We start from the raw sequence: 22,621 nt of genomic DNA, 5'->3' as shown, positions 1-22,621 counted from the left end.
TGTGTGATTTTTTTTTTTTTTTTTTTTAAAGAAACAAACACATACGGCCATGACCCAATCGCAAGTCGCAACCACCAACACCATTGCAACCACCGCTTTGGTGATCGCATCTCACCCCAGCGATTGCAACCCACCCTTCGCGAGCCCCTTGCTAGAAATTGTGTTGAGATGATTTTTTTCCATAAAAGTCAAACACCTACAAATATTTTTCGGCACATTTTCAAGAATACAACCAAATATATCTATGATTTCATACATCAAAAGTCTTGTAACTCAATTGTTTGGTACTTCCTGACGTTTCTAACAAAGACATCTATGATTCAACAATGTTGTGTTGTTTTAATCATTTTTCATTAATGACGTCACTACAAAGGTATATGATTTGAATTGGAAATTTGGAATATTACGAAAGTGTAGGTTTATGTTTAACTTGAAATGTCTAAAAGCGTGATGTTTAATTACACCTTTAAATGTAATTTACCCAAAATGTTTTGTTTTAAAATTTTGGATGATGAAGTTTTAATTGAAGTAGTATCTTAAACTTTTTAGAACTTTTTTTTTTTAACTAGATAATTTTTAGAACTTTGATAATAGGAATTCATCTCGTTATAATGCTATAGGGCCATAGGCCGCTACAAGGAACCATGGTTTTCTACAACATTTTGAACTATTTGGTATTGTAAAGCCACCAAGGTATTAAGATTACAATTAATAATAGGTCTACTCTGCTTTTATATATACTATTTCATGGATACACGTAAAATAATAATAATAATAAAGATATGGTTTCACTTTGAAATTTTGTTGCCCGTCTCTGAGGCCAAATTACCTTAATTTATTGTTTTCTCTCTTATTTGCCTTTATATTCTTCTTAATATTTTTCAAAGGAAACACATTATACAAGGTGACATAAAACTATATGCATAAAACGTAACTTGTATAATATATGTATATATGATAAGTTTTATTAATTATTAATCGTATAATTAGATATGATATATTATGTGATTACAAAGGATTATTTTTTTTGAGAAAATACAAAGGATTATATGATACTCACACTGTGATAATTGAGTAATCATGTTTTTTTTTGGACATATAATTAAGTAGTTGGAGGTAAATTTGAACCTTAACTAAAAGCGCTAACCAATTAAGTTATAAGATTTTTGACATACAAAAATTTTTAGACCCCATAAAATCTTGGCACCAGTTATATGATCACCGACAATTGATAATTCGATAGTTACAAATACAATGAGGTGGGGGAGAAGATATTTAAACCCTGAACATCTTCATTAAAAATATTAGAAGGTGGCAATTGAATTATAAGACTTTTGACAGTTGTAGAGCAGCTTGGTTGTAATTTTTTTATAATTAGTGATTTATAAATTTTTTATCTTCAAATTGTACTTTATGAGCTTTACAAAAATAGCTATTCTAAAGATGTATTCATGGATTTTTTTTTTTTGGGGGGGGGGGGGTGGGGAACCACGTAGCATTGAGTTGAGTATTGAGTAGGGTTATAAACAAGTAAAGTTGAGTATTAAAGATTCAGGTTTGTTCATTTTATTTAACTTCGAATACAAGTTAAGTTTGAGTTCATCACCAAATAAGATTACATGTTCAAACTTAATTCATTTTTTTATTAAAACAAACACGAGCTTGTTCACAAGTTACTTGATTAATTTTTTCCCCATATATAATAGAATGATGACTAAAATTTGTTACCCTTTCACAAATCTAATTGTAGTTGCACGATTTTCCTGGCCCAAGTTCTATTGATCAGGCCCTGGCCCAAAGCGCAACCCACAATAAATATTTGTAGAGGATGGGTCAAAGAACTTAGCTTCAGTGAGCCTATTCGGTTTGATACATGGCAAATCACTACATGAGGCCGAGGTGCGATACCTACCTTTAGAGAAGGTAGGTATCGCACCTCGGCCTCATGTAGTGATTTGCTCACACTATACATTTTACTATGAATATACTATTTATATTATCAATAAACCACAAATAATAATTTATTATCATCAAATGAACTTATTTTACAAATTCATATAATCCATTATTAAGTCTATATAAGTATATTTTTAAAAATGTACATATAAATATATAATATTTTTTATATATAGTTAAGTCGAGTCTTATGTTCACAAGCATATTTACTAAACATATTAATATATTATTGTATTTGAGCTTGACTTGTTAGTCTTGCTTACTAAGAAAATAACCTTAACAAATGTTTACTTGTGCCCATTTGTTTGGTAGGGTACTAAGCCCAACCCACACATGCATAGCCAAATTTGGCCGTGGGCTTGGTCTTGCTGAAGTGATCTGGAGGGTAGGTGTCGTTGTTGATCACAAGATTCATGATAAGGCGTCCATGGACAAAGTACTTGGAGGCAACTGACAGAACCCAAATCTTTCATAGTAGAATTTTGGCCTTACTTGATAATTTGGTGCTTGCTAAAGATTAAGGAATCCATTGATTACATATTGAAATAGATGCCAAGGAACTAGTTATACTTCTTAATAGTTAACAACATCCGAACAAGCTCTTATTAAATGTTGCTATTGAATGCAGGAATTTCATCTAAGCATTCCCTCGATGTTGAGTGGAACATAGCTATATGGAAACAAAGAAATGCGCAAGAAGATTTGGCGAATTTGGGGTTATCAACATAACAAAAGTTCATAACAATTTCACAACATTCTTAAATTAGCCCTTCACACACTGAGCCCACAATATTGTGAAATTTAAAATTTTGTTTAATACTCATTTGAGAATGTTGTGAAATGTTGTTGTGTCTCTAGCATGACTCAGTTTTGAATTTGTCCAATGACATGTTTAAGCATATCACTACTAATTCTATTTTCTTTTCCCAAGTTGATGAAAAGAAATTTAATTTGATAAACCATTAGTGAAAGAAATTAATCTCCATTCAACCTTAACTAAGCAAAATCAGCTTTTTATGGACTTGGCAGATCTTTCCTGTAACTTATTGGTTATGACTCATTTCACCAAAAAGAATAGGAACAACAACATTTATATCTTTTGCTCTTGGCATTTAGTTGGGCCGGCAACATGAGACAGATGATGCAAATTAAAAGATAGAATTTCAGAGAGATCCACGGATTCCACACCAAATATAATATAATTGCCAAGAATCTAATAATTGCATAGTTATGACTTATGATAGGGGTACGTAGTAATAGTTCAAAGTTCAAAATTCAAACACAAATTTTGGTCTAAATTTTGAAGGTCTAGATTGAGTCAATACCAAATCACATTGGGCCGACTTCAGACCCAGAAATACAGGAGGAAAAAGATATGCTACAGGGAAATTGACCTCTAGTGTTTGGCATTTTATTATCCTGACAAGCAAGAGCATGTTCTTTTCTTTTTATTTTGTTTTGTCTTTCATTTTTTTTATTAAATTTGTTATTTGCACAACTTTTATTAGAAACAAGGCCGGCCTAGGCCTAGGCCATTTAGGCCATGGCCTAAGGCCCCCTAACATGGAAAGGCCCCCAAATATGGGGGCAGTAAGTTTTTTTTTTTTTTTTTTTTGGAGAAACAAGAAAAATGTAAGTTAAGCATATATTAGAGTTATGCTAGTAAATTACAAGTTTTGTTATAAAGTCATATAAATTGACATGTCACCAATCACATGAAATAATTCAATACTCATTTATTATTTTGTTGAAATGTCACTTCATTGTCACATTAGTTTGTAAGCTTTTTGCAATAAAATTTATAGTAAGTTTAGCATTTTCTCCAAAAAACAATATAAATTAATAGAAATGCAACCTAATCTCCATTAAGTGAATGAAAAATGCTAAAACTAATACAAATTTTACAACAAAAATCTTACAAATTAATGTGACATTAATATAATTGGTGTCACTTAAACTTAAACGGTATAATAAATGAATGTTAGAATATATAAATATATATATATATATATATATTTTAAATTGGTGATATGCTAGTTTGTAAAACTTATATAGTAAGTATCATTAGCTCATTTTGGGTGAATTATCCATATTAATAAGTATGAATTAGTAATAACTTTGAAATAAAAAATATCATAAAAAATAAACTAAATATTGTATTATTTAAGTGATATTTAGATGTAAAAGGGCCCTTTAAAATTTTTGCCTTAGGCCTCAAATTATCTTGGGCTGGCCCTAGTTAGAGATAGTGGTTCAATTTTTTAATGAGAAATAACATTAGACTCTAGTTTGGGGGTCTCATGGGTGGCATGGAACCATGGTACGGTTAGGGTATATAAAGAAATTTCAATATACCAGATTAGGGTTTCTTTTGAAACGCAATTTAAGGTAAATCCTTCACTTTGTTATGGTGATATATATATATATATATATATTTTTTTTTCAATTGCTTGCTCTTGTGGATGTAGACACACTGAACAATGTAAATCTATGTTGATTTCTTTCTATATTTTGCAAAATTTGCTAAGATTTGAAATTTACAACAACTTTACCTGAAAAAGCAATTAGTGACAGCAATTCAAGGATGAAATTTGCTATTTGGCATTTCCAAATAAATTAGAAGTGGGTAAATGAAATTCGTTTTGGATTTCTGATTCATCTTAAAGGATTCTTTCTATTTATTGTACAAATGAATATAATATGTTGGAATTTTTATACACTCTGTCATACTCATACTATATTTAGATTGATGGGAATTAAATTTTCATTTCGAAAGACCCTTTGACAATTTGAATGGCAAATGGAGATGATCCTATGAGCATTATATTTCATCACAACAGCTTAAGTTTTTGCAAACCATATACTATGAATATGCTCTAGTGTTCTTTACTTCTTTGAGAGCTTTGAATTGGCAGCCTTATACTAATCAAATTCTCCTCTAAACTATTAAATTTTTAGGTTAAAAGCAAATAACTGAGAAAACATTTCTGTAAACATGAAACTTCAATAAAATTATATACGGTAACTATATTGACTTGTCTGACTTCACAGCTTGCCTATATTTGTATCAGTGCTTTGTCTCCTATCAATTTGAAACGAATCTATTTTATGTTTTGAACTAAATATTACATATCTAAAGATGTATTCGGTACCATGTCGTTTAAAAATTTAAATATCGTAATACTCTTTAACTGATTATATTTAGAAAATAAATTCTTAAGCATGAAATGGACTTTGAACTCTCTCCATTTCAAGTGAAATAAAGAAATTTTGTTCCATCCTAGGGTTCTGCTTGTGTCTAATTACTGTCCTAATCAGACACATCCAAATGTGGACACGTGGATACAACAGACATGTGTCCACATCTGGTTGTTTCCAGTTCCTGCGAACTGGTCATAAGCTGGATCTATTCTACATACTTTAATAATTTAAGAATTCATCTTCTAACATGCTTATAAATCATAAAATAATAATAATAATAATAAAATAATAATAATAACACCAAACCGACTCTCTTGGTGTATGTGCAAAAATCATGAGAATAGAGACTAGAAATTAATCTCATGTTTGGCCAAGTACAAAGAAGAAAACCTCAAAATCAGACCTCAAAATCACCACTAATGGCCATTCTCTATGTCTTCCTATTCATCTTCATATTCCTAAGCAATCCTCACAGGATAAATTCAAGTAAGCATGCTAAAAATCTATATATATAGCCAAAGTTAGCTCAATCTCTATCCTTAACCACTGCTTCACAGAACTTTATTCTTATGTTTCAGGAACTTGCAAATTGAATTTTAGCCAATTCCCATATGAAGCACAGAGTGAGTGCTTTGACATAGCTGCAAACTCTGTCCCATCTTCTGTAATGAAGGCATGCTGCGGCCTAGCCCTCCAATCTCTCTTCAAAGCAATGGCAATAGAAGCCAACCACTCTGGGTCTATATTCCTCCAGTTGGCTGAAGCCAAAGATTGTAGTAACACATTCCAAAATCTTCACCAGAGTTCAAATCTTGCTAAATGTGAACTCCAAGATCTAATATCTTCTTCAACAGCAGAACTATGCTCAAGTACCATTGATGCAATCATAAGTTTTCTTGGGATCGAGAGATATAATGCCTTCCGATCAAATTGTACAAACTTATATGCTAGTAATTATAGTGATGAGACATGTTTTAATTGTGTCATGTCTTATAGGCAGTCATTACAAGCTCTACGAAAAGGTGATCGTTCAAATGGCAATAGGTGTAATGAAGCTCTCCTTGTTAGTCTTGCAAGATCAGATGTGGATTCCCAGAACTGGGTGGAACTTTTTCTTGTTTATGGAATGAAATAGGTAAGATTTCCCAGTTTTCATTTATGGAACATATTCCCTTTCATTGCTTTAGTTTGAATGTTTTTGTTCCCTTGTGTTTCAGAGTTTTCATGGCCTACACAAACTCATAGAATAGGTGAGTGAACAGAAATTGAACCTAAATTTTTATTTGCTTTTCTACTTCTCTTATACAATAAAATGCACTTTAGTCTTAATTGACTGTTAAATGTGTGAAAGAAGTCAAAGAACATCTACTGGATTCCAAGGAACTCCTTGCTACAGTAATTGTGGCAGCAGTGCTTGTCATCTTAGCTCCACTTCTATATATTCTCACAAGGAGGCAAATTCAATATGCAAATGAAAAGGACCTGAAAAATCTATCAGGTGAGATACATGATAGATTAGTGGTCTTCAATACTGCATCTTTTGTGACTATCTCAATGACCTCATGCATGTTGGTTGTGGCAGCTGTGGTGTTTAAAAAAGAACCAGAGGATGAAGCCAAAAGACCCTTAAACTGCTCTGATCTCTATATATTCTCACCTGATGAAATGGCTAAAGCTACTGATTCTTTTAATAATTCAAACTTGATTGGAGAGGGAACTCTTGGTATGATGGTCATGACCACTTGATTTATTGAACTCATTAATGAGATGCAAGTTGAACTAATGAAACAAAGAAATTTGTTCAGGGAAAATGTACGTTGGAATAATGCCAAGTGGAATGAAAGCAGCAATCAAGAGACTTAATGAGGGCATTGAGCTTCACAATTTTATTGACGAGATTTTCTGGAAAGCGAAAATAAGGCATCCTAATTTGGTGAGTACTGTGGGATGTTGTGACAGAGGAGATGAGTGTCTTGTTTATGAGTACTGCGTCAATGGTGATCTTTCAAGCTGGCTTCTCGGTAAGCTTTTTTTCATGAAAATACGGGTTTTTGATTTATAGCATGCCACAAGGAAGTGCATACAAAACTCCCTCAATTCCTCTCTACAATCCTGTCACTTGCACTTCCAATTACCTCCAAATACATAGGAAAATTTCTGTTTTAATTTTCTTTCTCCAAAAAAAAAAAAAAAATAAAAAAGTTGTATGCACCTTTCAAAATTGCTGCTAACCATTAGCAAAGAACCTAAGACAAAATAATTATCTTATGTATCCGACATATGCATTATTTCTCTCATAATATTTAGAGCCCACAACTGTGAAGGATCACGTGTTGTGACTCGTGAGATAGATGAAGCATATTCCAAATGCATATAATGTCTTATTCTTTAAATAATTTCTCATGTATTATTGCCTTTTATTATAAATAAATAAATTATTCTCCAATACCATTTTCACAAACTTGCTAATAAGCAATGAATGTATCTAACAGGTGACAAAAGGACAGTAATCTTGACATGGGAGCGGCGGATGCAGATATTTATTGGCATTGCCAGGGGCTTATGGTTTCTTCATACCAATCCATTGGAAAAATTAGTTCATGGAGACATAATGGTAAAATTAATTCATTTCACCTATAGCTAATACTAAGTGTGATGGTGCTAATAACTAATACTCCAATGTGTCTCAGTTAGCAAACATATTACTGACTGAGAAACTAGAGCCTAAGATTTCAGACCCCATATTATCAAACTACAAGTTAAAGAAGACCGAAACGATGGAAACCACCGCAAATGATGTTTTCAATTTTGGGGTTGTGCTACTTCAACTTTTGACAGGAAGAAAGCCAGAATCTCTGGTTAAAGAGGTATGCTCTAATTAACATGTTGTCTCCCATATAGTCTAGCATGTTACTATTTTATTAGTTTTTTCACCTAAGATGGTAAATTCCAGCGGATTAGCTGAATATATTTCTATTGTCATTTGTCATTGATACAGGCAAGGAATGCAATAATGAAAGGAGGAAGCATAAGTGCCATGGCAGATCCATGCTTAAATGGGGCTTATATTGTAACTGAATTTCAAAATGTATTATCAATAGCTGTTCAATGTACTACTCCAAATGAACAAGAAAGACCAAACATGGAAGAAGTCTTACAGAAACTTGAAGAAACCCATATTTTAAGTCTAAACTTCAAATCCAACTGCAAGAATTTTTGAAAAAAAAAATTTGGAAGTTGGAACCAGCAATGCTAAAAAATATGTTTTATGGATTTGTAATATATATTTCTCATTATTTGTAATCTAAGGTGGGAAATCGTAATTGGTGTACAATTATAGTAACGTGAATGGTGAGCCATTTCTTATTTATTGCCTTTTTGTTGTCAAAAGATCACCTTTTCCAAGCCAATGCCAAATTTAACTCATTTTGAATACAACTTACAGAGTTACACACATTTTGAATACAACTTACACAGTTACACACATTTTCAATACAACAAATTTGATGTCGGTGGCCATTTGTTATACATGTTTTGAACAACATAAGGAATTAACATGACCTTAAAATAAAAGGCCACGAAACATAAATTTTCTTGCTCCTTTTTTCTTCAATCATTTTCTTTCTCACCCCAGAAAAAAGAGGGGGCTCTGGGACAGTTTCAACCTACCTTCCCCTCAACATCCCCTCCTCCTCCTCCAAGCCTTTTTCTATATTCCCTTCCCCTCCATCTCATCACTTGAAGATTGAAGACAGAATTCAAGGTCATTAGGTCGGTACAAGGAAAAACAAGGAAAAACTAAAAAACTAAAACTAAGTATTATCTGAAGGCAATGTTCCAAAGCAACAAGAGCTACCACAGAAGCACTGCAGACCATTAGACCTTAACCTCACTTCACCATAGCTAAAGGCAAGCTCTTCATTTTCTTTTATGTCTCTTGAAGCAAAGAAGCAAATGCAGGGCACCAAAGCTCCCGAGCTCCTTACCAGTTTTGTTTGTGTAAGTAGACACCTGCAATCATTGATTTAATTTGTTAGAAGTGGACGATATGAATTGTTCTCTGATGTAATACATTGAACTGCTAGCTAGGAATCAGATTCTAATCCCAATTCCAAGCCAATTGTAATCCATAGTACTAGTATGATACAGATATTCAATTTATATAAGAGAGAATATCGTTAGCCGACATCCCTTATCAACTCAAAGAATGTCCCCTGCACCAGCCAACATTGGAAAGAAAGGCATCATTCTTTGCATAGTATGTCACAGATTCTAACTTGCCCCCTCTTTTTTCTTTCAAACAATTAATGAGATTCGACCATATCTATTCTCAACTAGAGTATGTATCGAATAGTTAATTTACTTACACGTAAAGGAAAATGATTCCGCCCCAACAAATTAAAAGATATATACTTTGTCTCAATGCTTAAGTCATTCCTATTCCATGCTTTGCCTACGGCCTAAAAAGAATTGTGTGCCAAGTCAAGTCATGATCCATGGTGCAGCAAATCCACCTACGTACAATTTTGCTTCACTTATTTGCAATTATATATCTGCCCTCTCGGAATTGCTCTATAATAAAAAACAGCTGCTAATACTTAAAAGGCATTGATTCACTTAACCATCAAATTCCTTTCCATCCCACCACCACAAGAACATGGCTCAAAATGCATATTACATTGCAGGGAAGATCGTGGAGCTGCTTGGCTCCCTTATTTACGAGGAGCTCAGCTCAACATGGGGCGTACAAAGCGATCTGAAAAAGCTTGAGTGCACCGTGTTAGCCATTAAGGCTGTACTCTTGGATGCTGAGGAGAAGCAAGAAAGTGACCATAGGCTGAACGATTGGCTAGGACAGCTCAAAGATGTCCTTAATGATGCGGAGAATGTCCTGGATGAATTTCAATATCAAATTCTGCAGAAGGAAGTAATGAAGAGAAGCAGGAGCACTCGCAAAAAGGTCGGTTATTTCTTTTCTGGTTCTAATCCACTTGTATTCCGTTTTGAAATGGCACGTAAAATCAAGGGTATTAGGGAGAGGGTAGATGATATTTCAGATATTAAGGCTGAATTCAATCTTGCTGCACGACTTGAAGATAGGAAGACAACAATGTACCGGAGGGACATGACCCACTCCTTTATTCCTTCTCAGAATGTCATCGGTAGGGATGATGACAAAAAAAAGATAATAAATCTTTTGATGCAGCATGATGTTGACGGAAATGTCAGTGTAATTCCCATAGTTGGGATTGGAGGTTTGGGGAAGACCACAATTGCCAAGTTGGTGTATAATGATGAACAGGTGGTTAGACATTTTCAATTGAAAATGTGGGTGTGTGTGTCTGAGGATTTTGATGTTAAAAGATTGATAACAGAAATCCTCAAATCAGCAGTTGGTATTGATGAGAATTTGAGCATAGATCAGTTGCAAATTTGTTTAAGAGAACATATAAAAGATAAGAAATTTCTTCTTGTCTTAGATGATGTTTCAAATGAGGATCATATAAAATGGATTGAATTGAAAAATTTGTTACTTGGCGGTTGCAATGGAAGTAAAATCATAGTGACAACACGGAATAGCTCTGTTGCCACTATTATGAGCACTGTAGAGTCTTACAATTTAGATGGTCTATCTCAAAAGGATTGTTTGTCTTTGTTTGTGAAATTGGCATTTAAGGAAGGAGAAGAAGAACAATATCCAAACCTCTTAGAAATTGGAAAAGAAATCATCAAAAAATGTAGAGGGGTTCCATTGGCAGTGAATACTTTAGCCTGCCTACTCTATTCAAATGTTGATGAACATGAGTGGATATCTATTAGAGATAATGAGATATGGAATTTAAATCAACAGGAGAGTGGCATCTTGCCTGTATTGAAGCTCAGTTACAATCAATTGCCATTTCACTTAAAGCCATGTTTTGCACATTGTTCTATTTTCCCAAAGGATTTTGTATTCAATAATCTTCTCTTGATTCAATTTTGGATGGCACTTGGAATTCTTCAATCACCTAAGGATGAAAATCTAGAGTTGGAAGAAGTTGGCAACTTGTATATCAAGGAGTTGTTGTCGAGATCTTTTTTTCAAGATGTTGAACAAGAAAATATCTTGTATTTTACCTTTAAAATGCATGATCTTATCCATGATCTCGCACTCTCAATTACTAAAAGAGAGTGTTCAGTAGTGACCAAGAAGTCTGCCCTTGCTACAGAAGTTTGTCACCTATCATTTTTAGACAATGGGCAAGAAGTTAATGCACAATTAGAGAAGTTGAGCAAAGTCCAGACTATTATTTTCCAAACAGACCAATCCATGTCCTTACTTGAAACATGCTTCTCAAGATTTAAGTACTTGCGGGTGCTTGATCTGAAAAATTCATCCTTTGAGGTGTTGCCAAGTTCTATCGGAAGTTTGAAACATTTGAGATATCTCGACCTATCATTTAATTACATTATCAAGCAACTTCCAGATTCCATTTGCAAGCTGCATAGTTTGCAAACTTTACTGCTTGAAAATTGCCACAATCTTGAACGGTTGCCAAAAGGTATAGGAAACATAATTAGCCTCAGGCTTTTTATTGTTACAACAAAGCATACCTGCTTGTCAGAGAACGCAGTAGGTTGCTTGAGTTCTCTTCGATCTTTGTGGATATGGAGATGTGTGAATCTAAAATGTGTTTTTGAAGGGATGGAGGAAGGGCGCTTCACCTGTCTTCGAACATTGGTGGTTGGAAATTGTCCAAGTTTGACCACTTTGACACTGAGTATGAAACACCTAACTGCCCTAGAGACCCTGATAATTAGGGATTGTAAAGAGCTTAGTTTGATGGAGGTAGCAGGAGAAGAAGACAATGCAGATCTCAAGTTGAGCCTCCAAAATTTAATGTTTTTCTGTTTACCAAAGTTGGAGGTTTTTCCCCAATGGCTCCAAGGATCTGCAAACACTTTACAGCTGCTATGGATTGGAGGATGTGAAAATTTAACAGCTTTGCCGGATTGGCTACCACGTCTGAAATCACTTCAGACACTTTGGATTGACAATTGTCCTAAGTTGTCATCTCTCCCGGAGGGGATGGAGGCACTACCAGAATTGTTGATTTATGGTCGTCCTGATTTGAGTAGAAAATGTTGAGGAGATCGCTCATTTACCACAGATTGTTCTTGATGAGAGTAGCATAAATTTACCAAGAGAAGATGATGAGGTAAGGGCATATTTGTCTTCTTATTAGTATTTTTGTCCTATTATTATAGATAGTCTTTACAACTCTCTTTTTTTTTTTTTTTTTTTTGCTATGAACCCAAACCCCCTATTTCATTTATATATAAATAAAATAAATATATATAAAATAAGCTAAAGCCCTCTTTGTCCAAATTAGATTCAAATTAAATTAAAACCAAAGATATTTTTTTTGGATGAAATTGAATTTCCAAAACTAAACCAGTCTTCTAAATATTTATATTCCCCACACTGATTCCGAAGAAGAGAGAGAGAGAGAGAGAAGTAGAAGAAGAAGAAACATTTAATCCTATTTAATTCATGAAGGAATTGAATCTTGTTTCTAGAACATTGTGTTTCGAAGTTGGGGCAGCAAGATATTGACACATAAAATCTTAAATGAACATATTAAATTTTTATTTATTTATTTTTCTTTTGTATAATAATTTTTCATAGTATTATCCTCACTGCTAGTTTCCAATATACTATATAACTACAAATTTCATTTCAGGAGTTCAACACAACTCACAACCAATAGAATCTAGATGTTGCTCAATTCAAAGTCACAAGTTCCTTCCATAATTCGCAAGCATTTCTTCATTACAATTTGGATTACAAGATGTAAATAAATAAATACTTCCTTTATTTAATTTGCTTTTAAGTGATGTAAATAAATATATAAATATATAAATATGTTATTTTGCATTTTGTATTTTATGTAAAAATAAACATTTATGTCATTGTAATTCAAAGTAAGATGTGTAAATAAATAAATGTGTTACATGTATACTACCCTAACTACATTCTTGTGTATAAAGTTGAGAGATCCATGGATTAAAATTTCAAGCATTTGTTCTTTAAGATTATACTCATGTTTTTCCTTAGAATCATATCGAACCCCTTCTAGTCTCCTATTGTTCAAGTGCTTCCAATGAAGTGGAGTCCCTTGAGTATTTAAAACTGCGAGCAAGTATCGTGCAATTTGCTTCTCACCTATCACTGAATCTTTTACAGAACCTTCACATGCATTTAAGAATTTGGTAAGCTGAATCCAATTTCTTTATTGCAACCAAATCAGCTCAGGTTGAGTAGTCTATGACTTTCTTAATCGTGATTGTAGACTCACTCATTTTTAATGTTTACAACACTGATCTTTCAAGCAAGATTAGCACATCTAAAACTAAAAAAGCATGCAGGTAGCTGTGTGTATATGCTTGTGCACATTCACATGTGTACTGTAAGAAATCTAACAAGAAACTAAAGAGAAATTATTTGCAAGAGCATGATACCTGCAAGAGCCAGCTTCTGTTCTGTCTCGACGTCAGGGATACTTGGAACCAATACACCCTGAGTTTCTAGGACATATATGCTAGGCTGATGCGTAATCTGCAGCTTAACAATTCAACGTCAACATTTAAACATACATAGATGTTGAACCAAAATAATTCAACAGCAGATCAACAACAAAGGGAGAAAGGAAAAAGTAGATAGAATAAAAAATTAGATTTTAAAAAGAAAAGGAAAGAGACGAATGATTGATAATTTAGCCTGACCTTAAAAACTTGTCTTTAAATAAAGTTTATGCAGCTGATTTAGTGTCCATTTGGGAATAACTTATTAATTTTTTGCTGAATTTTTTTTTTTTTTTTGTTAAAAGTATGTTAAATATATTTGTACTTTGAAAAAGTAAAAAAAAAAAAAGTGAGGCTTTAAAAAGGTGTAAATAAAAGCTAAAAAGCAAAAAACTAGCTTGTTACAAACTTTTTAAAAAAAAAAATATATATATATATATATATATATATAAGTAATGCAATTTTGTTGATATCAAAAAAATAGTGTGGCCCAACTATACAAATGAATCTATCAAATCAAAAACAGAACATAATGGCTGACTATGCAAAGCTAACATCCAATCCAACAAGGTTCTAAAGTCAGGCATAGCTCTCTTTGTATCCTCAAAATTCCAATCATTCCTCTCTCTCCATAAGCACCACATCAAACAATGCGGGGGGAACCATCCACAAATTCCCATTCCGATGACAACAAAAACAACCAGACCAGCAAGCTAACAACTCAACAACATTCTTCAACATCACCCAACAAACTCCAAATAAACCAAACACCATAGACCACAATTTGGCAATAAAACCAGATACCTAAGCCAGATAGTTTATTTTCCTAATCATGTGAACCTACAAACGCTTGCCAGCTAAAAAAGAAAATCAAAAGTAAAAAAATAAATAAGAATTAGTAAGACAGTTAGCAAAATTGGGTTGGGGGGTGGGGACAATCAACCAATTAAGTCATAAATAAATTCCTTGCAATTAGTTTGCTTCTCATAAAAGCAACAACATCAACTGTGAAAGACACATGAAACTAGATTTTCAGTCTCTCCTTACTTTCTAAGTTAATAAACCATAAAACTCAGAATCTCTTCACCTTGTATCCAGCAATATCTTGAGTAACACCAGGCAGTGGGACGACAGTAGCACACTTCATCTTCTTCTGTACTATGAAAGAAAACGAAAGTAGTTATTGTTCAATAAAATTTAATAAACTTCCCCATAGTTCCATTTAAAGACAATGGCATTCAAACTACATAATCTAGCAAAAAATAGTAACAGTTTACCAAGAAAGCAAGACAACGCAATTTGATGGATTGAATAAATTGAAACCTACTTGGCAACGTTAGGAACTTCAACCATGAAAAATAAGTAGAGTAGCTTCCCTTGAAATCACTTCCTTCGACTTGAACTCCACTAGCTCGAGAAGCTTTTGGTACATGAACCATGATAAAACACCATCATCACCACACACATTCTAAAAAATTAGAGAGAGTGGACAAAGACACTGATTGACACTGACACAGTCATTGAAACAGGCAATATAGGACAGGACTCGAAAACACCATAACTCTTGAAAAATTAGGACAGGATTGATACAACAAAGAATTTATTAAATGAATAATATATCTTCATATTTATAGACATATTTTATGTTTAGTTTAAGTTTTAAAAATAAATAATTACTGTCAAAATTTTTAAAAACATGTCTAAAATCAAATGAATCTTTTTTAAATAAAAAAAAAAATGCTAAAGTTCAATTTTAGTCTCTTGACATTTACTTCAATTGTCAAATTAGTCCTTAAGATTTATTCTTAGTAAATTTGTGAAAATGAGTTAATAATTCGGTCCAAGTCTTTTAGCAAATTAAACAGTTTAAAAATTATATATGTTAAATTTTATTTAAAAAAGTATAATCATCAAACAATAAGATCTATGAAATGACAACGTTTTTAGTAAAATTTGTAATTTAACATGAATGTTTAAATTGCATATTGGCTAACAGATTTTGATGAAATGATCCTATTGAATTTCATGGTGAGGGAATCAATTGAATTTCAACCACCCAAAAAAAAAATATAAAAAAAAATCCCCCTAACACAAAACAAAGAGGACATGCGTGGAGTGTCCGACACGGACATGAACTCGAGGTGTCCGTGGTTGTTAATGGAGATTAAATTTTTTTGATAATTCGATAGTTACAAATACTGTGAGGGGAATGTGAGATTTAAACTCTGAACATATTCGTTAAAAATATTAGAAGGTGACAATTAAATTACAAGACTTTTGACAGTTGTGGAGCAACTTGGTTGTAAGTTTGTGCCTTGGCATGAAGATTATATAGTTATTGTCTATTAAAAAAAATCTTAAATTAGTTTCGCCTTTTCTTTTCTTCCGTTTAAGGTTGGAAAAAAAACCATTACTAATAAATAAGATAATATGTTTTTTTGGCGTCATCATATACTTAGTGTTTTATAAATTTTTTATCTTCAAATGGTACTTTATGAGCATTACAAAAATAGCTATTCTAAAGATGTATTGGATTTTTTTTTTATTTTTTATTTTGTGGGCAAACCACGTAGCATTGAGTTGAGTATTGAGTAGGGTTATAAACAAGTAAAGTTGAGTTGAGTATTAAAAATTTAGGTTTGTTCTTTAATTTAACTTTGAATACAAGTTAAATTTGAGTTCATCACAAAACAAAATTACATATTCAAACTTGATTCATTTTTTTATTAGAACAAACACGAGCTTGTTCACGAGTTACTTGATTAATTTTTTCCCCATATATAGTAAAACCATGACTAAAATTTGTTACTCTTTCACAAATCTATACATTTTACTATAAATATACTATTTACATTATCAATAAACCACAAATAATAATTTATTATCATCAAATGAACCTATTTTACAAATTCATATAATCCATTATCAAGTCTATATAAATATATTTTTAGAAAAATATACATATAAAAATATAATATTCTTTATATATAATTGAATCGAGTCTTATATTCCCGAGCATATTTACTAAACATATTATTGTATTTGAGATTGACTTATTAGTCTTGCTTACTAAGAAAATAACCTAAATAAATGTTTACTTGTGCCCATTTGTTTGGTAGGGACCGTAGGGTACTAAGCCCAACCCACGTATGCATAGCCAAATTTGGCCGTCGGCTTGGTCTTGCTGAATTGATCGGAAGGGTAGGTGTCGTTGTTGATCACAAGATTCATGATAAGACGTCCTTTGACAAAGTACTCGAAGGCAACTGACAGAACCCAAGTCTTTCAACTTACAGCTAGAAAAAGCTTGATGCAGATTGATTTAAGTTGAACATTGATAGCTCCTCATTGGGCAATCCAGGTCTTGGTGACCGAGGAGGCCTTATCAGGGACTTCAATAGTTCAATGGGCTTTGGGTGAGAGCTTTTTAGCTGGCTTTAGGTTCAGCAATTAGTTTCATAGTAGAATTTTGGCCTTACTTGATAGTTTGGTGCTTGCTAAAGATTTAGGAATCCATTGATTACACATTGAAATAGATGCCAAGGAACTAGTTATACTTCTTAATAATTAACAACATCCGAACAAGCTCTTATTAAATGTTGTTATTGAATGCAGGAATTTCATCTAAGCATTCCCTCAATGTTGAGTGGAACATAGCTATATGGAAACAAAGAAATGCGCAGGATGCTTTGGCGAATTTGGGGTTATCAACATAACAAAATTTCATAATAATTTCACAACATTCTTAAATTAGCCTACCATCTCACACACTGAACCCACTACATTGTGAAATTTAATATTTTTGTTTAATACTCATTTGAGGATGTTGTGAATTGTTGTTGTGTCCTTAACATGACTCAGTTTTGAATTTGTCTAACGATATGCGTAAGCGTATCACTACTAATTCTGTTTTCTTTTCCCAAGTTGATGAAAGAAATTTGATTTGATAGATCATTAGTGAAAGAAATTAATCTCCATTCAACCTTAACTAAGCAAAATCAGCTTTTTATGGACTTGGCAAATCTTTCCTGTAACTTATTGGTTATGACTCATTTCACCAAAAAGAATAGGAACAACAACATTTATATCTTTTGCTCTTGGCATTTAGTTGGGCCGGCAATATGAGACCAAATTAAAAGATAGAATTTCAGAAACATCCACGGATTCCACACCAAATATAATATAATTGCTAAGAATCTAATAATTGCATGGTTATGACTTATGATAGGGGTACGTAGTTCAAAGTTCAAAATTCAAACACAAATTTTGGTCTAGATTTTGAAGGTCTAGATTGAGTCAATACCAAATCACATTGGGCCGGCTTCAGACCCAGAAATACAGGAGGAAAACGATATGCTACGGGGAAATTGACCTCTAGTGTTTGGCATTTTATTATTGTGACAAGCAAGAGCATGTTCTTTTCTTTTTATTATGTTTTGTCTTTTTTTTTTTATATATTTATTAAATCTGTTATTTGCACAACTTTTTGTTGTTGTTGTTGAGAATACTAAGTTTTTTTAACATATACACAAAGAGAGGGAAGAAAGTCTTAAAAAAACTGATAGTGAGATATATTTATTTGCACAACTTTTGTTAGAGATAGTGGTTCAATTTTTTAATGAGAATTAACATTAGACTCTAGTTTGGGGGTCTCATGGGTGGCGTGGAACCGTGGTATGGTTAGGGTATATAAAGAAATTTCAATATACCAGATCAGGGTTCTTTTGAAACACAATTTAATGTAAATCCTTCACTTTGTTATGGTGATTTTTTTTTTCTATTGCTTGCTCTTGTGGATGTAGACACACTGAACAATGTAAATCTATCTTGATTTCTTTCTATATTTTGCAAAATTTGCTAAGATTTGAAATTTACAACTTTACATGAAACAGCAATTCAAGGATGAAATTTGCTACATGGCATTTCCAAAAAAATTAGAAGTGGGTATATGAAATTCGTTTTGGATTTCTGATTCATCTTAAAGGATTCTTTCTATTTATTGTACAAATGAATATAATATGTTGGAATTTTTATACACTCTGTCATACTCATACTATTTGTATATCTTTAGATTGATGAGAACTAAATTTTCATTTCGAAAGACCCTTTGATAATTTGTATGGCTAATGGAGATGATCCTATGAGCATTATATTTCATCACAACAGCTTAAGTTTTTGCAAACCATATATTATGAATATGCTCTAGTGTTCTTTGAGAGCTTTGTATTGGCAGCCTTATACTAATCAAATTCTCCTCTAAACTATTAAATTTTTAGGTTAAAAGATAACTAAGAAAACATTTCTGTAAACATGAAACTTCAATAAAATTATATTCGGTAACTATATTGACTGTCTGACTTCACAGCTTGCCTATATTTGAATCAGTGGTTTGTCTCCTATCAATTTGAAACGGATCCATTTTATGGTTAGAACTAAATATTACATATCTAAAGATGTATTCAGTACCATGTCGTTTAAAATTTTAAATATCGTAGCACTCTTTACATGATTAGATTTAGAAAATAAAATCTTAAGCATGAAATGGACTTTGAACTCTCTCCATTTCAAGTGAAATAAAGAAATTTTGTTCCATCCTAGGTAGGGTTCTGCTTGTGTCTAGTTATTGTCCTAATCAGACTCATCCAAATGTGGACACGTGGACACAACAGACACGTGTCCACATCTGGTTGTTTCTAGTTCTTGCGAACTGATCATAAGTTGGATCTATTCTACGTACTTTAATAATTTAAGAATTCATCTTGTAACATGCTTATAAATCATAAAATAATAATTATAAAAAACTAATAACACCAAACCGACTCTCTTGGTGTATGTGCATAAATCATGAGAATAAGACATTTAGAGACTAGAAATTAATCTCATGTTTGGCCAAGTACAAAGAAGAAAACCTGAAAATCAGACCTCAAAATCACCACTAATGGCCATTCTCTATGTCTTCCGATTCATCTTCATATTCCAAGTAATCCTCACAGGATAAATTCAAGTAAGCATGCTAAAAATATATATATAGCCAAAGTTAGCTCAATCTCTATCCTTAACCACTGCTTCACAGAACTTTATTCTTATGTTTCAGGTACTTGCAAATTGAATTTTAGCCAATTCCCATATGAAGCACAGAGTGAGTGCTTTGTCATAGCTGCAAACTATGTCCCATCTTCTGTAACGAAGGCATGCTGCAGCTCAGCCCTCCAATCCCTCTTCAAAGCAATGGCAATAGAAGCTAACCACTCTGGGTCCATATTCCTCCAGTTGGCTGAAGCCAAAGATTGTAGTAACACATTCCAAAATCTTCACCGGAGTTCAAATCTTGCTAAATGTGAACTCCAAGATCTAATATCTTCAACAGCAGAACTATGCTCAAGTACCATTGATTCAATCATAAGTTTTCTTGGGATCGAGAGATATAACGCCTTCCGATCAAATTGTACAAACTTATATGCTGGTAATTATAGTGATGAGACATGTTTTAATTGTGTCATGTCTTATAGGCAGTCATTACAAGCTCTAAGAAAAGGTGATAGTTCAAATGGCAATAGGTGTAATGAAGCTCTCCTTGTTAGTCTTGCAAGCTCAGATGTGGATTCCCAGAACTGGGTTCAGGGAACTTTTTCTTGTTTATGGAATGAAATAGGTAAGATTTCCCAGTTTTCATTTATGGAACATATTCCCTTTCATTGCTTAGTTTGAATGTTTTTGTTCCCTTGTGTTTCAGAGTTTTCATGACCTACACAAACTCATAGAATAGGTGAGTGAACAGAAATTGGTGAACCTTAGATTTTATTTACCTTTCTACTTCTCTTATACAATAAAATGCACTTCAGCCTTAATTGACTGTTAAATGTGTGAATGAACATCTACTGGATTCCAAGGTACTCTTTGCTACAGTAATTGTGGCAGCAGTGCTTGTCATCTTAGCTCCACTTCTATATATTCTCACAAGGAAGCAAATTCAATATGCAAGTGAAAAGGACCTGAAAAATCTATCAGGTGAGATACATGATAGATTAGTGGTCTTCAATACTGCATCTTTTGTGACTTTCTCAATGACCTCATGCATGTTGGTTGTGGCAGTTGTGGTGTTTAAAAAAGAACCAGAGGATGAAGCCAAAAGACCCTTAAACTGCTCTGATCTCTATATATTCTCACCTGATGAAATGGCTAAAGCTACTGATTCTTTTAATAATTCAAACTTGATTGGAGAGGGAACTCTTGGTATGATGGTCGTGACCACTTGATTTATTGAACTCATTAATGAGATGCAAGTTGAACTAATGAAACAAAGAAATTTGTTCAGGGAAAATGTACGTTGGAATAATGCCAAGTGGAATGAAAGCAGCAATCAAGAGACTTAATGAGGGCATTGAGCTTCACAATTTTATTGAGGAGATTTTCCGGAAAGCGAAAATAAGGCATCCTAATTTGGTGAGTACTGTGGGATGTTGTGACAGCTGAGATGAGTGTCTTGTTTATGAGTACTGCGTCAATGGTGATCTTTCAAGCTGGCTTCTCGGTAAGCTTTTTTTCATAAAAATATGGGTTCTTAATTTATAGCATGCCACAAGGAAGTGCATACAAAACTCCCTCAATTCCTCTCTACAATCCTGTCACTTGCACTTCCAATTACCTCCAAATACAAAGGAAAATTTCAGTTTTAATTTTCTTTATCCAAAAAAAAAAAGAATAAGAAAAAAAAGAAGGTTGTATGAACCTTTCAAAATTGCTGCTAACCATTAGCATATAACCTTAGATAAAATAATTATCTTATGTATCCGACATATGCATTAATCTCTCATAATATTTGGAACCCACAATTGTGAAGGATCCACATGTTGTGACTCATGAGATAGATGAAGCATATTCCAGATGCATATAATGTCTTATTCTTTAAATAATTTCTCATTTTATTATAAATAAATAAATTATTCTCCTATACCATTTTCACAAACTTGGTAATAAGCAATGAATGTATCTAACAGGTGACAAAAGGACGGTAATCTTGACATGGGAGCGGCGGATGCAGATATTTATTGGCATTGCAAGGGGCTTATGGTTTCTTCATACCAATCCCTTGGAAAAATTAGTTCATGGAGACATAAAGGTAAAATTAATTCATTTCACCTATAGCTAATGCTAAGTGTGTTGGTGCTAATAACTAATACTCCAATGTGTCTCAGTTAGCAAACATATTACTGACTGAGAAACTAGAGCCTAAGATTTCAGACCCCATGTTATCAAACTACAAGTTAAAGAAGATTGAAAGGATGGAAACCACTGCAAATAATGTTTTCAATTTTGGGGTTGTGCTACTTCAACTTTTGACAGGAAGAAAGCCAGAATCTCTGGTTAAAGATGTATGCTCTAATTAACATGTTGTCTCCCATATACTCTAGCATGTTACTATTTTATAAGTACTTTTTTAACCTAAGATGGTAAATTCCAGCAGATTAGCTGAATATATTTCTATTGTCATTTGTCACTAATACAGGCAAGGAATGCAATAATGAAAGGAGGAAGCACAAGTGCCATGGCAGATCCATGCTTAAATGGGGCTTATATTGTAACTGAATTTCAAAATGTATTTTCAATAGCTGTTCAATGTACTACTCCAAATGAACAAGAAAGACCAAACATGGAAGAAGTCTTACAGAAACTTGAAGAAACCCAAATTTTAAGTCTAAACTTCAGATCCAACTGCAAGAATTTTTGAATTTTTTTTTTTTTTTGGAAGTTGAAACCAGCAATGCTATAAAATATGTTTTATGGATTTGTAATATATATTTCTCATTATTTGTAATCTAAGGCGGGAAATCGTAATTGGTTTACAATTATAGTAACGTGAATGGTGAGCCATTTCTTATTTGTTGCCTTTTTGTTGTCA

At 33.0% G+C, this 22,621-nt stretch overlaps 2 protein-coding genes and 1 pseudogene across 3 annotated transcripts; 2 read left to right on the top strand and 1 right to left on the bottom strand.

Moving 5' to 3' along the window:
- The first annotated feature begins 6,932 nt into the window (after positions 1-6,932).
- On the top strand, positions 6,933-8,377 carry LOC115973856 (protein STRUBBELIG-RECEPTOR FAMILY 8-like). The gene is made up of 4 exons (XM_031094096.1): positions 6,933-7,178; positions 7,650-7,771; positions 7,848-8,024; positions 8,156-8,377. The coding sequence occupies exons 1-4, from the start codon at positions 6,968-6,970 to the stop codon at positions 8,375-8,377; spliced, it is 732 nt and encodes a 243-aa protein (XP_030949956.1). The 5' UTR covers positions 6,933-6,967.
- Positions 8,378-9,547: 1,170 nt separating this feature from the next.
- On the top strand, positions 9,548-12,955 carry LOC115977245 (putative disease resistance protein At1g50180). Of its 2 annotated transcripts, none has more exons than XM_031098994.1 (2): positions 9,548-10,117; positions 12,882-12,955. In XM_031098994.1, the coding sequence occupies exons 1-2, from the start codon at positions 9,815-9,817 to the stop codon at positions 12,906-12,908; spliced, it is 330 nt and encodes a 109-aa protein (XP_030954854.1). In that variant the 5' UTR covers positions 9,548-9,814; the 3' UTR covers positions 12,909-12,955. The 2 variants fall into 2 exon arrangements, 1 of the variants encoding a protein (XP_030954854.1); XR_004088502.1 differs by lacking the exon at positions 9,548-10,117 and adding an exon at positions 11,356-12,356.
- A 193-nt stretch (positions 12,956-13,148) lies between these two features.
- On the bottom strand, positions 13,149-15,417 carry LOC115977715 (annotated as a pseudogene).
- Between the last annotated feature and the right edge of the window lie 7,204 nt (positions 15,418-22,621).

Source organism: Quercus lobata, chromosome 2 (assembly GCF_001633185.2).
Source record: "Quercus lobata isolate SW786 chromosome 2, ValleyOak3.0 Primary Assembly, whole genome shotgun sequence".
Lineage (NCBI taxonomy): Eukaryota > Viridiplantae > Streptophyta > Magnoliopsida > Fagales > Fagaceae > Quercus > Quercus lobata.
The sequence above is the reverse complement of the archived record's forward strand: the minus strand, read 5'-3'. Positions and strand labels throughout refer to the sequence as shown.